Source organism: Thamnophis elegans, chromosome Z, assembly GCF_009769535.1.
Source record: "Thamnophis elegans isolate rThaEle1 chromosome Z, rThaEle1.pri, whole genome shotgun sequence".
Taxonomy (NCBI): domain Eukaryota; kingdom Metazoa; phylum Chordata; class Lepidosauria; order Squamata; family Colubridae; genus Thamnophis; species Thamnophis elegans.
This window is the reverse complement of record NC_045558.1, coordinates 47,708,826-47,725,790: the sequence shown is the minus strand read 5'-3', so window position 1 is coordinate 47,725,790 and position 16,965 is coordinate 47,708,826. Positions and strand designations below refer to the sequence as shown.

At 41.2% G+C, this 16,965-nt stretch overlaps 1 protein-coding gene across 1 annotated transcript; it reads left to right on the top strand.

The window, feature by feature from the left end:
* Window positions 1-1,489: 1,489 nt before the first annotated feature.
* Window positions 1,490-6,753, top strand: LOC116521147. The gene is made up of 4 exons (XM_032235842.1): window positions 1,490-2,406; window positions 2,504-2,543; window positions 2,634-2,750; window positions 2,915-6,753. The coding sequence occupies exons 1-4, from the start codon at window positions 2,392-2,394 to the stop codon at window positions 6,751-6,753; spliced, it is 4,011 nt and encodes a 1,336-aa protein (XP_032091733.1). The 5' UTR covers window positions 1,490-2,391.
* Window positions 6,754-16,965: the final 10,212 nt, after the last annotated feature.

The window sequence follows — 16,965 nt, the reverse complement described above, 5'->3', positions numbered from 1 at the left end:
TCTTAATGACTGCAGTGAAGAAAAAATAGTTTTTGTGATATATAATTAAGTTGTAGAATTCATTACTACAAAATGTGGTTGTAATCATTTCCTAGAGATTAAATATATCAAAGGCTGTTCCTTTTTGAGACTTAGCACACTACAGTAGATATAGTTCATACCTTTTTTTAATGAAAATTATCAGTACTTTTGATCAGTGACGTCATCAAAGTAAACAAACCCACGTGCTGATTACGTCACCAGATCATGCCCCCTAAGCGGAAGTGACGTGCACAGCCCCCACCCTCCGGATGTGACGTGTATACCCCTCCTCCCCGGCTGGGGTGTGCATAATTGACCCACGTGGTGCAAGATTTCATAAGATCATAACCCTAGCTGAATATTTGTAAAGGCCTAAGCAGCCCTAGCTGAATATTTGTAAAGGCCTAAGCAGCCCTAGCTGGATATGTGTAATGGCCTAACCCCATCAAATAGGGTTGAAACTTACCCCATCAAGAAAGATGCCAAGACTCTGTGTACATGATTAGTTTAACCCTAGATTAATTCTATGGACATTCAAGGGTGGGGGGAGTGGGGTTGTGAAATAAAAAAATGTTTTTTATTTGTAATCAATCTCCTAATGGCTGCATTTAAACCCACTTTTTTCCCTAGAAGGAATTTATTTCTAAGCAATGTTGGTTTTAATTTTTGTTGAGACATGGGGGTCTGCATTTAACCATTTTCTCTAAAAGGTATGGGCTGCATTTAAGCCCACTTTTTTATCCTAGAAAGAATTTATTTCTAGGCAATGTTGGTTTTAATTTTTGTTGGGACATGGGTCTGCATTTAACCATTTTTTCTCTAAAAGGTATTTACTTCTAGGTAGGTTGAAGCCCGCCAACAGGAAAAGACAAGGAATATTAACAGGAATTAAAATGTTCACAATAGGCAACCCCGCCAGGTTGCATGCAGTGGATAAGCCTGTTCATTCATGCCAGGGATAAGCCCTGACAGGCTTTACTCGCCCACCCACCCCGCTCCTCTGTGATTCCAGGCATGCGTAAGAGACATGTGTGGGGCAGGCCCAGACACGTCTTACCTGCCCCACCCCACCCCTCCCCTGTTATTCCGCGCATGCGCGAGGCACACTTGTCATTAGAAGAGCTGGTTAGTTTGACTTAATTTCAGCAGTCTCTTGAAGATGGCAACCTCTGATTCCAAAGATGTTTTTAAAACAACAGCAAAAGCCAGCATCGAATGCTCTGAAGAGGATCATATGCCAGAATGCAACAAACCCTATATGGCAACTTCAGAAGGGGATTTGTTTGATATAAATTTGATCCCCAAACCTCCCAAGCATGGGCGTAGAATAAGAAAAAGACCTGTCTTCATTGAAGAGAATATAAAATTTTGTTATTGTAGATTCTGCAAAATATCAAATGGTGAGTTGATATAAAAATTAAGAAAACAGTATTTTGATTAGTTGAAACACCCCCCCCCCACCCCCCAATCTAATTCTACCTTATTTCCTGTTTTAGAAGCGGTGGAGCCTCAAAATGTCAGCATGCCGCAAGTTCTGAAAGCGTGTGTTATTAAAATAATACATCATTGTTTAATGGGATGTTTAAAATCAGAAGATAATGTGGATGGAAACAATGAAACAGAACTTATTAACAGCTTATGTATTCGGCTTTCTATGCCACATGTTCTCTGGGTCATCATCAGTATTACTGACAAAATGGATAAATTATATTTCACCCGGGATACATTTGACGATCTCAAGACATTCATACAGTGTATAAAGAATAGCCATGAACCGCTGTCATTAATGTCAAAGACTGAAGCTGAATTACCATTGGCTCTGAAGAGGATCATATGCCAGAATGTAACAGAAATTAATTACAATAAACTGTTAAAGCTATGAAATTTATAATAAAATGTGATTTACAAAACACATGAAAGGTGTATTATATTTTTTTCTTTTGCTGACCCTTCTGTTTAAACTTGTCAGATGTTAAACACAGAGATACAGTTTAATTAAAGCTCATGTGATATTACTACATTAGCTTCTATTCAAATGCTTCTTTCAGCTAGGCAGGGCGGGCAGTTTTTGCATAAGGTGTGAAGAACTCCCCTTTTCTGATGTGATTAATTTGTGACGTCACTAAGGTGTATAAAAGCAGGAGACTATACAGGTCTAGTCATGTTTACTGGTTTCTGGCATAACCATACCTCTGGAGCAATTTGAACTGCTAAGAAGACCCCTGTTCAGAATGGAATCTACTATTGTAAGTAATTTTAAGCCTAATTTTGAAACACTTAGATATAAAATGGTTTTTATAGAGTGGTTGCTTATTTGTTTGATTGAATTTTTTCTTTCACTAGAATGAATTGACAGATTCAGAATGTTTGATGGGTGTTACAATTGTAAGTAATTTTAAGCCTAATTTTGAAACACTTAGATATAAAATGGTTTTTATAGAGTGGTTGCTTATTTGTTTGATTGAATTTTTTCTTTCACTAGAATGAATTGACAGACTCAGAATGTTTGAGGGCATATGAAGGTATTTATCTTTCATACTTTCATATATTTAGATTCTTATAAACATTCTGCAACAATTCTGACTATTGGGGTTTTTTTTCTTTTCCTCCAGAATGGGTGGACGATCAAGCATTCGCTGATCACACTATTCCTGCAGAATCCCAGGGGTCCCAGCATAACATGACCCCTCAGCCTTCCACAAGCCGCACAGCACAAAGTCCGCTAGGAGGTATAATATCTCACATTTTATCCAACTATAACTCTATTAGTATTATTTTTTAGAAACTAAATGGGGGTGTGTGTGTGTGTGTGTGTGTGTGTGTGTGTGTGTTTATTTGGAATGTTGGTGATAACTTTTTTTTTTTTTGTTTCTTTGCTTGTTTGTTTAATCAGAACCGTCCTGCAAAAAAGCAAAAATGCATGGCGCCGGGCTTCCTGAATCCCTAGCAGACAGTGTTAGTTGTGATACTATGACTGTCTCTCAACCAGAAGAGGATACACACCATACTATGTCCCAGCTACAAGCTCCTGGCTCTGTAAACTCTCAAAATGTGAACAATGTTTATCTGGATATGGTGCAGGCGTGGGAAAATCCTATCCGGAATTTTAGAGCTGTGGAATATTATCAGAGATATAGATTTATTAATCTTGATCAAATCCGATCTTTTGTAGTTGCTATAGAGGCCATACATAATGTGATACAGATTCTTTTGAATAACGTAGCCATGAACATCGGCCCAAATGATTTTGTTCAACTACGGTTGGATGCAGAGGGGTTAAACCATCCCATCTTTTCTCATAGGAGGTGTATGAATGATTTAAACGCTGATGATTTTCTGACCAGTGTTGAAAATCTGCTACAAAGTAAGGCTGAGATATTGTGGGGGGGTGATTTGCAATTAGTGGTTACCATCGTGAAGAACAAGGAGGGAGGGGGGCTTAGGAAGTTAAATACTTTGCTGCTTACCAAAGTACTGGAGAAAAAAAGACAGCATCTAGTAGATTTCAATGTGGAAGGCGAATTTCTTTGTTTTGCCAGCTGTTTGCTCTGTCTGATTGGTTCTGATGGTAGTAAGCAAGAAATTATTACCAAGGCCAGGGAACTTCACAGCAAACTGGGTATATCCACAGGAAACAGGATTGACTTTTCTCAGGTACACATCTTTGAAAAACATTTACAGGTCACTATAAAGATCTTGTTTTACATGCAGGACGGGTGGCGTTTTTTTGTTACAGGTCACCCGCAGCAAGAAAAAATAGTATTTATATTATTGCACGACAGGCATTACTATGGTGTTAAAAATATCAAGGGCTTTCTGGGCGAACGCTATTTTTGTAAATTCTGCCACACGGCTTATCACCACAAATTTAGTCACGGGTGCCAATATATTTGCAGAGCATGCCTAAAGCAAGAGTGTCAGCAGGTTGAGGTGGAGAAGGGGCTGTGCTGTAGATGCAAAGCACCTTGTCGGTCTAAGGAATGTGCTGAAAGACATGCACAACTCGCTAAGGAGGGAAAAGTTGAGTGTAAGACTAAACAATATTGTGAAACGTGTGGTCTTTATGTCTTTACCCCCCACAAAAAGTGCAAGGAAGTCAAATGTGGGCAGTGCTCTGAGAAGGTAGAAAGCTTGGAAGGTCATTTATGCTTTCTAAAATCGTTGGACCGACCACGAATTGGCGAAAGATATATTATTTATGATTTTGAATGCTGCCAAGAAACAGGTACCCACATACCTAATTATACATGTGCCAGGGATATGCTGAAAGATGAGGACGATAAAGATGTTGTGAGGTGGGATTGTTATGGTGTTAGATGCTTGGAACAGTTTATAAAGAAATTTATAAATCATAAGTTTAAAGGTTGTACTTTTATTGCACACAACTCCAAAGGTTATGATGGATACCTTGTACTGAGGCAGCTGATCCGAGAAAAGGTTAGGGTTCAACTTATAAGTCAGGGTGGGAAACTACTGTGTATTACCCTTCCAGACTATAAGATTCGGTTTATTGATAGCCTCTCATTTTTACCACTTAAATTATCCAAATTACCCAAAGCTATGGGGTTTCAAGGCTGCAAAGGATATTTCCCTCACTTATTCAATACAATGGCCAATCAAGACTACGTGGGGCCGCTCCCTGAAACCAAGTATTACAGCCCAGAAACTATGATGCCTGGGGAGAGAGAAGAATTCCTGAAATGGCACACTGCTAATAGAGGTACTGTGTTTAAACTAAAGAAGGCTCTGGCTTACTATTGCAGACAGGATGTAGATATATTAAGAGAGGCCTGTATTCGATTTAGGGATCAGGTGATGAAAATGACTGAGCGTGAGTACAGCAGTGGGGTCGGGTTGGATACTGTTGAGGAGATTCAATGCATTGACCCCTTCCAATATATCACATTGGCATCTGTCTGCATGGCACAGTACCTGTTCATGTATTTGAAAAGCAATACCATTGCTTTAGATCCTTTGGACAATTATCACAATACACAGAAAAGGTATTCGGCTCCAGCGATTCAATGGTTGTTGTATATAGAGCACACTGAGAAGCTCAATATTCAACATGCTCTGAAGGGTGGTGAAAAGAAAGTGGGCAAATATTTTTTGGATGGTTTCGCGGTCATAAATGGAACCCCCACAGCTTTTGAATTTCACGGGTGTTTTTTTCATGGGTGCCCTGTCTGCTACTCTGAAAAAGACTTCAACAAATTACTTGATTCAACATATGGTAGCCTGCACAGCCGTACTAGGATTAAAGAAGAATACCTCAGGTCACAGGGTTATGCTTTGCGCTGCATCTGGGAACATGAGTGGCGAGCCATGGTGGAGGAGGATACCTCTTTGAAGCAGTTTCTAGTTGAGAATAAGCTCCCAGCTCCTTTGAATCCTCGAGATGCTTTTTTTGGTGGTAGAACAAATGCTACATGCCTGTACTACAAACCAAAACCTGGTGAACAAATCTTATACTACGATTTCACCAGTTTGTACCCTTTTGTGAATAAGACCAAGGAGTATCCAATTGGGCACCCTCAAATCATCTATCAAAACTTTGGGGACATAAAGCAATATTTTGGGCTAGTCAAAGTCAAAGTGTACCCGCCAAGGAATCTCTATTTCCCAGTCCTACCTCACAAATCAGGGGGCAAATTAATGTTTAGTTTGTGCGCTACCTGCACAGAAAAACTGCAAACCTCCCCCTGTAAACACAGTGATGAGGAAAGAGCTCTGACCGGTACATGGTGTACTGTTGAATTGAATGTAGCCTTAGAAAAAGGTTACAGAATTGTTGAAATCTATGAGATCTGGCATTTTGAAAAAACTTCAAATGAGCTATTTTCAGGATATATGAACATGCATCTCAGACAGAAACAGGAGGCCAGTGGTTACCCTGAATGGTGCAAAACAGATCAGGATAAAGAGCAATATATTCAGGATTACGAAAAGATGGAAGGGGTCCATTTACGACGTGACAGCATTGAAGTAAATCCTGCCAAAAGACAGATTGCCAAACTCTTTTTAAATTCATTGTGGGGCAAGTTTGGGCAGAGCACCAATCACCTGACCACATCAGTGGTGACAAACCCTGAGGAATTATTCAAATATCTTTTTGTACCCTATTATGACGTTTCTTCATGTGAGTTTGTAGATACAGAGACAGCTGTCGTGACGTGGAAAACTGCCAAGAACCAACCCACCAAGTCCTCATGCACTAATGTATTCATTGCCAGCTTTACGACCGCTTATGCACGGCTAGAATTATACAGACTACTGGAGGGGCTGGGCGATAGGTGTCTGTACCATGACACCGATTCAGTCATCTTTGTAAGTAGAGAGGGGGCGTGGACACCCCCTTTGGGTGATTATTTAGGACAACTGACAAGCGAAATTCCACCAAACACTACGATAACAGAGTTTGTTGCGGCCGGCCCAAAAACGTATGCTTATGCTTTATCCAACGGTGAAGCAGTGGTAAAAGTGAAGGGTATCACGCTAAATTGTGGTAATAGCAGTAAAGTTAACTTTGACAGTTTGAAAGATTTGGTAGATGATTATTGTCTGCCTGATGCAAAGAGAAAAAAGGAGATCAGTGTAGAACAGTTGGGAATTGTCAGGGTTAAGAAACAGTGGACCTTAGAAACGAGGGTCCTCCGAAAAACTTTAAAAGTTGTGTATAATAAAAGGTTATTAAATAGTGAGGATTACTGTACACTGCCTTACGGTTATTAAGGGGAATGGAAAACATTGCACAATTTGTACACCCTTTTTCCTGTATTATAAGTGGTCCGTCCAATTCTGGTAAATCTTTTTTTATCAAACAAATGTTAGAACATGGTGATGGGGTATTGTCTCAAACTCCTCAAAATATTGTATGGTTTTATAGCTGTTGGCAACCTCTGTACAAAGAACTGCTTAATAAATTCCCTTATATTAAGTTTGTGGAAGGTCTTCCGTCTTCTTTTGAAGATGATGTTTTGTTTCCGCCAAATCAAGTAACTCTAGCTGTGATAGATGATCTCATGGCATCTGTCGGTGACAGCGACCAAATAGAGAAGGCTTTTACACAGTACGTTCATCACAGAAACCTGAGCATTATTCTCATACTACAAAACCTGTTTTTTCAAGGTAAGAAAATGAGGACAATAGCTCTGAATTCCAAATATTTGGTTTTATTCAGAAGCCCCCGTGATCAAATGCAAATTGTCACACTGGCCAGGCAGATGTATCCCACTAACACAAAGTATTTTTTAGAAGTATTCCAAGATGCCACTCACAAACCATACGGGTACCTGTTAGTAGATTTGTCAGCCAGCACTCCAGAATCCTATAGGCTAAGAACGGGGCTCTTCCCCCCTGATTGGCCTACTGTTTACACGATGAAAAAGAAGAGTAAAAAGTTGTAACCCAGTTATCTTAGCACTAGTTCATTTAAGATGTCAGAGAGGTTACGTAGAAATTGGGGGCTTTTAAAAATCTTAGTAAAGTCCGGACCAAGACAGAGAAAAGCCATTTTATGCAATGCTAATAATGACCTGGTGAGGTCAATAGCAGAAATAGCACTGAACACCCTAAAAGGAAATCTTCCTCTGAAACCTTCACAATTCCGGTCTCTAAAGAGTAAGAAGGGTATCATTAAAAAGCTGAGCGATAGAAAGGTTTCACTCAAAAAGAAGAAACAGATCATACTTCAGTCGGGCGGCTTTATAGGTCCCTTGCTAGGGGCTGCTATTCCTCTGTTGACTAGCCTGTTAGCAGGGTAAACCATGGACCATGCAGAGAAAATGTATCTGGTGTCGCGTCATCAGATGGAGCAGCTACAGGGCAGGACGCCTACTATGGGTACTACAGCCACTAACCGTTTGGATGATGAGATGCGCAACATACTTCAGAGGCATGATTTGAGTGAGGATGACAAGATTAAGCTCTACAATTCTGTACTGCAGAGGTATCTAAGACTGACCAGGCAAAATGAGTCTGAAAAGGACAAACTGAATCTCATTTATCCACCGGGGGAGCCTCAACCACCTCCAACATTACCAGAGCAGGCACCACAAACAACTCCACAGACCACCGGTATGGATGATATCCTAAGCGGTGTGAGCACTCGTTATAGGAAAAATGCAGAACTTTTGCTGAACAAAATGAAACAGCACCAGGACGTCTCAACCTGGGATGAACGGGGTACCTTTTTATACAAAGGTGTACCTATTCCCGGTACTAATATTTTAGACTTGGTGAAAGGCGCCTCGCAACACCGAGCCCCTACGGAGAAGCGGAAACCTAAAGGATGGGATGATTTTATGAATGCTATGGCCGAAGTGAATGTTCCAACTTCTGTGTTGGGTTCTACTGCCGTTAAAGAGCAAATAGAAAAGTTGAAAGATACTCTGGCTGTTAAGGATGAAACTGCTGCTAGTCCCGACTCTGTTATGACAGCCCCTTTTGGGGCTCAGAAGACTATGTTTACAGGAACACCCTCTAGCCCTTGGACAATAAAACCTAGAAGCCAGCTCAGGTTTGGTGACTGGCTCAATTTTTAAAATGAATAAAAACACAGTGATCATTAAACATTTAAGTCTTTTTCTTTATTTTACAGTAAGGCATGCATGCCTGTATGCACTGGTGACGGTTACAGGGTCCAAGCCCCCTCCCCACCTTTATAGTTTTTACAAACAGCTTTACCATTTGATCATTTTTAGTATCTACATTGGAGTACATCTTTAAAATATTTTCATAGGTTACTCCTTTAGTACGGTTCAGCAGAAAAAATGCACAGTGTTGTCCGCAGGTCACAGCACTGGGGTGTTGCAATTGGCGTTGGTGAAATGTGTACTTCTCAGCTTGCTGCTCCAAAAACATCACTATGGTGTCAGGAAAGTCATGGCTATCCGGAGGTCTTCCATAAGAATCAAAAAATTCACCATATCCTGGAGATGGAAAGTAGAGGGCCAGCCAGTGCTCCCCAGGAAGAGTGTGAGGATGGGTATTTATGATTAATCCAAAAGGTCTTTTGGTGATCTGTCTCTGTGGTAACAGGTCACAAGGGTAGACCCCTAGAAAGGCCTTATTTCCGGAGAGCAGGTGGAGGAGCTGCTGTGTGTCCATACTCACATATAATCAAAAAGTACATTCCGTGTGTGACTTATTTCAATAAGGTTTTCAAAGATTGCATAGAGTATCATATTAACAGTGTTGGGGAGGGGCTGTGCAAATCTAATTTCGGCTCTGAGGTTGCCGTTCCTGATCAATGAATAGTGCTCAGAGCAGCCCTGATCAGGACTCAAGTCAAAACAATACAAAGTATACCCTCGGTTAAACTCTTCCCGGCTGATTAACAATGGTCTGTCTTTCATGCCTTTGCCTGTTGCTTGCACCATCTGCATGTACTCTCTCACAAAAAGACCATGCTCATAATCAGGCTGAAGAGGCTTTGCGGGGATCTGTTCACCATCACAATGCAGGGCGCAGAAATTGACATTGCAGTGTTGAAAATTGAATGGATTTCTTTCATAATCCCCACTAAAAGCGGCATTGTCCACAAACCCAATCACTAATTGTTTAGGCAGTTGACCCAGAAATAGATTTTCCTGATTACACACAAGACTACCTGCGGGAATGCTGTAAACCTTCATCCCCACTCGATCAATGGGGTATTTGGCATTGGCGGTTAGCAAAGCTTCTGCATGGCCAAGGCGCACTCCCGGGGATATTTTCACACGTTTTACAAAGAGAGAAGCTGCCAGGAGTTGCACTTTGTAATTCTCATTGCCATCCTTCATCACACAAAATTCATTTCTGCTTCTTGTGAGTTTGACTTTCACATCTATGCCATTAATTAGCAGTCTGTCTTGAAAAAACAGATCGCTATGCAGAGGCCCAAGCAGGTCCCATTTTCGACTACCGCTCGTGTGTCTCGCTCTCGCTTTGAAACCGGAGTTCCCAGCCGCTGTCAGTAGAGTACTCTCCATGAGATCTGAGTCATCTTTGTAAAATCCACCAGAAGTAAATTGGGTGCCCAATGCATCACCACCAAAGTTGAGAATCAGTTCAATTATGGCCCTATACGAATAGCAATGATGGCTCTGGGTAATGAGTCGATCTCCCAAGGTAACATCCAACTGGTTAAACAGAGATGCGATGGGGTAGTTGACCAGGGCCACCCTTGCCCCATCATCAATATCCGACCCGTCCGCTTTTACAATCTTGCAACTCACATACAGGAGGGTATTGTTTAAATCCGTGTAATGCTCACCATGCCCCGTGATGAAAAATTCCAGGGGTCCGTTGGGTGTTAGCGCTGATAAAGGGGGGATCTCGATATAGGTACTGTTTTCAATACTGGTCTGTGTAGGCGCCAGTTGAAAAAGATCCAGTTCGGATTTGACACATTCCTCTGAAGCAGAATGAATAAATGACATAATGTATTAGAATATGTCTTCCTTGTCACAGGGTTTCCTCTTCTGCACACGTCTCCTCTTGGTATGACGGGGCTTTTTCACAAGCCTTCTCTTTTTAAACGGAATAGGCGGGCCCAACGCGTAATTCTTCCTGGCTATGGCCAGACCTGATCCATCCTGCCCGTTCTCAACAACACGCGATACAAGATGTCCCGCAACATCTCTGGCGATGTTTTTGGCAGCAGATTTCACATGCGGTTTTATGATTTCTAATCCTCGCCTCAAAAAAGGCATTGCTTTTCGAAAAAGTCCACGGAACAACCCTCCTAAACCGGTCCCGTACATAATGGGGGCTCCTCGGAAGCCCGGAAGGCCGCCCCCAGCTTGTGCCCTGTAGTAAGCCACATAGTCTTGAGGTCTCCCGTGCTCCTTGTTTACAACCATCCTTCACTTTTCCGAGGCCTAAAATGAAGCTTGACAATCACCTTCCCGTGATAAAAATGCACGTTTTTGTCCTGGTCGGTTTTGATTTCTATAGTAACGGTATCGATGTGATGTTTGCTGACCGGCACATAATGTGGACGGTCATAGGTCACAGTTATGAAATCATTGTCTTGCCCCTGCACAGGTACACAGCGTAGTAACGGCACATAGAAGTCACCTACTATCTGGAGCTCTACAATGTCTGTGTAAACATATAAGGTATTGAATCCAGGGAACATACCTAACAGATGTCCAAGTTCACCGCTAACTAGAATGGTATGAGGTTCATCTCCTTTAAGATTAATTTTCCGACCCACTGAATCATAATGTAGGGTTGTCTTAGGTCCATCCTTGGCATTTGATATAAGTTTATTCATATTTTCTAACAGATGTCGGATGCTATTATAGTACCCGCTTCTCAAAGAAAAATGCCATTTCTTTCTCTCATTAGTAATTTCAAAATATCCAGGAGATGTTAATGTATGCCAGCTATGTGGATATTGTATCTCTGCTAGACCTACTTCCCATGGCCCTGAAAGATCCAACGATCTCGCTAATTGAATAGTAAAATTAGAATTTTTGTTTTGGGGAAAAATTGCTGCTGATGCATTGCTGGGGAGGGTGATGTAAAAATCTGACATTTCAAAGATGTTGTACTTCAGTAGCCTTAACCCAACTGTTGAACTTCTCTGGCCATCCATTCCATTTGACTAGAAACTCTCTGTGTCTCCCCCGCCCTCTTTTTTGGATAATTTTCTCTATTCTGTATATACGCTGTTGGTCAGCTGGAACTTTTTGGAGCTCCTCAAAATAAAAAGCCCCCTCTACCGGGTCCCCCGCGTAATCATTTAATCTATACACCACTCTTTCCCCGCTTGTCCCCAGTTCTTTGACAATGAATATCTCATCCGTATAGGTTTGCTGATACCCCTTTTCAAATTTACCCTTCAGTCTAGATACCCTGACATGATCCCCCACCTTAAGACATTTTTCCTTTCTTTTACTTTTTAAAGTTACCCCATAAAGTCTCAGCCACACATCCCTTTCGTTAGACAAATTTACGGTTTTAGGAGCAGTCCCAATGCTACGATGGTAAGTGCTATTGTACCCCTGAAGAATGTCTGCCAAAATGTCCACATACCGATGGGTGTTTCTAGCTGTGAAATATCTCCAGAGTTTGTTTTTTAGGGTTCTATTAAACCTCTCTATAACTGCTGCTTTAGTTTCACTATGTGTAACAAAATGATGAATGCCATAACGTGCTAAAAGTTTCTTCAGCGCCGTATTCAAGAACTCTTTACCTGCATCTGTCTGTATTTTTCGGGGTGCACGTCCTGTTTTAAAGATATTCTGGAAGGCGGATGTAACTTCCCTCCCTGTTTTATCAGATAAAGGGGAGGCCCAGGCATATTTAGATAACACATCAATAACTGCTAAGATGTATTTTTTTCCATGGTTTTCTTTAGAAATTTTGGAGACATCTACGAGGTCGGCCTGCCATTGATGATCTAAGCCGGACACCACTGTTTTATTTCTAGGAAAATTAATTCTTGCAGGCTTATGGAGCGTGTAAGCATCTTGCCCTGACAGCCACGTCTTGACTTGCTTCATGGTCAGGTTTTTATCATGTTTTCTAGCTTCCTGGAAAAGGGTATTTACTCCTCCATAACTCCCTACACATCCTGGAGTATAATAAATATGGCTTAGAACTTTTTCATGCTTCATTATATTGAAAGAACACTGACAAATGGGGCAAGCATTGACATTAACACAATCTTTTATTGGCTATACAGAGTTCAGAGGATTATGCCCCCTCCATCAGAAAAATATCCCTCATCATCACTATCAGAAGCAGAATATAGAGGTGCATAACATGCTATTTTACAATTCGTTGAGTCTGTATTCCACAATTCATGTCCGCAGCCACAAGCAAAACAGTCTTTACACAGATTGCAACTTTTTAACTCACTGTTTAGATAGCATGGTCTCTGGGATAGCTCAGAACCCCAGTTATAGTCTATATCATAAAAATCTGCAGAAGCTTTATGACCACTGCAAATAGTACTGGAATATAAAATCGGTGTGTCTTGAAGAGTTTGCTGTCTAGGAGTTATTATTTTGGAGTCTGCAAAATATAAATCGCATCTTTGTTAGTGAGTTATCCACTCCAGTGTCATTTACAACGTTATAAATAAAAAAACATTTACTTACCATTGCAGGGCGATAATGAAGCATCATTCGCTGTTTCACATACTGTCCGGTAAGTACTCTGCACATCATCGTTAAAATTACAACACTCCATGCTGCAGCCGTGCAAAACAGGTCTGAATAAAAAACTTTCTTTATCATTCCCCTTGCAACAGGGTTTGTTGCATTCTGGTGGCAGGGGTCTTGTGTCAGAGCATTCGATGCTGGCTTTTGCTGTTGTTTTAAAAACATCTTTGGAATCAGAGGTTGCCATCTTCAAGAGACTGCTGAAATTAAGTCAAACTAACCAGCTCTTCTAATGACAAGTGCGCCTCGCGCATGCGCGGAATAACAGGGGAGGGGTGGGGTGGGGCAGGTAAGACGTGTCTGGGCCTGCCCCACACATGTCTCTTACGCATGCCTGGAATCACAGAGGAGTGGGGTGGGTGGGCGAGTAAGGCCTGTCAGGGCTTATCCCTGGCATGAATGAACAGGCTTATCCACTGCATGCAACCTGGCGGGGTTGCCTATTGTGAACATTTTAATTCCTGTTAATATTCCTTGTCTTTTCCTGTTGGCGGGCTTCAACCTACCTATAAGTAAATACCTTTTAGAGAAAAAATGGTTAAATGCAGACCCATGTCCCAACAAAAATTAAAACCAACATTGCCTAGAAATAAATTCTTTCTAGGATAAAAAGCGGGTTTAAATGCAGCCCATGCCTTTTAGAGAAAATGGTTAAATGCAGACCCCCATGTCTCAACAAAAATTAAAACCAACATTGCTTAGAAATAAATTCCTTCTAGGGGGAAAAAGTGGGTTTAAATGCAGCCCTTAGGAGATTGATTACAAATAAAAAACATTTTTTTTTTTTATTTCACAACCCCCCTCCCCCCACCCTTGAATGTCCATAGAATGAATCTAGGGTTAAACTAATCATGTACACAGAGTCTTGGCATCTTTCTTGATGGGGTAAGTTTCAAATGTCCATAGAATTAATTTAGGGTTAAACTAATCATGTACACAGAGTCTTGGCATCTTTCTTGATGGGGTAAGTTTCAAATGTCCATAGAATTAATTTAGGGTTAAACTAATCATGTACACAGAGAGAATGAATCTAGGGTTAAACTAATCATGTACAGAGAGAGAATGAATCTAGGGTTAAACTAATCATGTACACAGAGTCTTGGCATCTTTCTTGATGGGGTAAGTTTCAACCCTATCTGAAACATAGGGTTAGGATATTGCACAACAACTTATCTGTTAGGGCTACTCATCATTATGGGGGTTAGGGCATTACACATATCCAACTAGGGCTGCTTAGGCCATTACAGATATTCAGCTAGGGTTATGATCTTGTGAACTCTTGCACCACGTGGGTCAATTATGCACACCCCAGCCGGGGAGGAGGGGTATCCACGTCACATCCGGAGGGTGGGGGCTGTGCACGTCACTTCCGCTTAGGGGGCATGATCTGGTGACGTAATCAGCACGTGGGTTTGTTTACTTTGATGACGTCACTGATCAAAAGTACTGATAATTTTCATTAAAAAAAGGTATGAACTATATCTACTCACTACCTTAGGATTTAGGGTTGCCTGCTTTAAATACTAGCTGAAGAGAAATAATGATGGTAAGGGTATTTCTCCATATTATAAGGACCTCAGAGGCATTTAGTTGCCTATTGTGCTTGGCTAAAGTGGGCATGATCTGATCCACATGGGTTGTTCTTAGCAAACTTTTTGTAAAATACCATTTTTAGAACATTAAATAGGTATCATTCTTTCAATTAAATTAAGTAGTTTGTCATCTCTCTGTCATAGTATCGTTGCAGAGTGACTTACTTTACTGACATGAAATATTTGCAGTAGAAATACAATGATGCAATTTGTTACCCTCACTAATTAATTACTCACATAACCATTTTATTATTAGCAATGTTCTTTTTAAGTAAAACTTTTCTAAACATTCTTCATTGCCATACAGTATTTCTTCAGATCAGGCTCAATTAGAAGGCTAAATCCAACATGTTTGCCTTCTTGTCTTCCTCACTAGCCCTGGATGCTTGGTGGATGTTTTTCTCACTAGAGGAAACCAACTAATCACTGAATCTTAGTTTGTACCTGCAAATCGTTAGGACAGCAAGACTGATTAGCCTAACTAATGAGGCAGAATAGTGATCAAAGGCTACAAAGGCTGAGAAAATTTGTGTTGCCTCAAAGACTGAAAGAATGAACGTTAAGCTTTGCCTGGATATGCAATTGTTTCCAGGGTTTACTCTGGATTCAGCCAAGTAGGATGCAAATCGTTTGCACCAATTATTTTGCAATTCTTCTTGTTTAATTTATGCTTGTGGAGGGATCTGAATGAAGCAAAACTAGTCTGAACAAAGCTTTCATTCTTTCAGTTTATTAATTACTGATCAATATTTGAAGAGTCCAACTGGAACATACCTAACTAATACCTTAATGTTTCTAAGAAAAGTCCAGACTCCATTCTTGCTATTAGGATAGCCTTCCTATTAAACCTCAGTTATTTGGTTGCCATTAAAGGCACCATACTTCTAAATTTACACAACATATCTTATTCTAAAAATTATTTTCTTTGCGTATGTAAACTATTACTTAATTATTATTTGCTTTGTAACAAGAAAATGTTAATTATGTGGTTAATGTAGTTACATTTCTAGACTTTGTCTATTATTATTTCCCTGGTAACAAGATAGGAACCAGGATGATGTTTCTTGTCATTTGCCACAATCCTAAATTCTGCAGAATAACAGAACTGTCAATTGTCAGATTTGGTTCCTTTCATTTAACATAGTGATGAGGCCTTATCAGTATTAAAATATTGATCTTAGTAATGTTCTCCTGAAGTGGTGTGGACTGGTTGAATCCCACCACTGGGTCATCCTCAACTAATGACTATAAATGAATCGAAAATTTCCATTGCTAAACAAGACGATTGTTAAGATAATTGTTAAATCAGTTTTATCTTGGTTTGAGGAGTATTGAGATCTTGCCCCTGTCATGGTCAGACCACTTCCTGCTGAGGCTTGACTTTCGGAGACCAATCCCCCACTGAAGAGGAATCTATTAGGTGGTTCCACTCCAGGCGCCTTATGGACCCTCCGGGCTTTCAGACGGCGCTTGGTGTTATAGCAATAGCAGTTAGCAATAGCAGTTAGACTTATATACAGCTTCATAGGGCTTTCAGCCCTCTCTAAGCGGTTTACAGAGTCAGCATATCGCCCCCACAGTCTGGGTCCTCATTTCACCCACCTCGGAAGGATGGAAGGCTGAGTCAACCTTGAGCTGGTGAGATTAGAACCACTGAACTGCAGATAACAGTCAGCTGAAGTGGCCTGCAATACTGCACCGTAACCACTGCGCCACCTGGCTCTTATACCTAATACTCTCGTCCACAGTCCGGTCGAGGCCTTGGTCACTGCTTGGAACTCAGCGGCGTCGGAGGCTCTCAACCGGATTGTGCCTTTACAGCCTCTCCGAGGTAGCAGATCCAGGAGGGCTCCTTGGTTCACTGAGGAACTCCGGGAGATGAAACGCCAAAAGAGATGCCTAGAGCGCCACTGGAGGGCCAGTAAGTCCGAGTCAGACCGAGCACTGTTGAAAACCTGCATCAGAGCCTACCTCCTGGCAATTCGGACAACAAAAAACACATACTTTGCCGCTCTGATTGCTTCCGCTAAGTCACGCCCAGCCGCCTTGTTCAGAATAACCCGCTCCCTCTTGAAAGGGAGGGATGCGGGCAACCCTTTACAAGGTAGAGCTGAGGAATTTGTCCAATTTCTCGTGGATAAAGTTGCTTGGCTTTGGGCAGACCTGGACTCCAATTGCTCAGAGCCAGCCGAGGT

Excerpts from the sequence above, each read along its gene's own strand:
- LOC116521147 (XM_032235842.1), top strand. Across the intron at positions 2,544-2,633 it reads ATGTTTGAGGGCATATGAAG|AATGGGTGGACGATCAAGCA; the intron begins GTATTTATCTTT and ends CTTTTCCTCCAG. Across the intron at positions 2,751-2,914 it reads AGCACAAAGTCCGCTAGGAG|AACCGTCCTGCAAAAAAGCA; the intron begins GTATAATATCTC and ends TTGTTTAATCAG.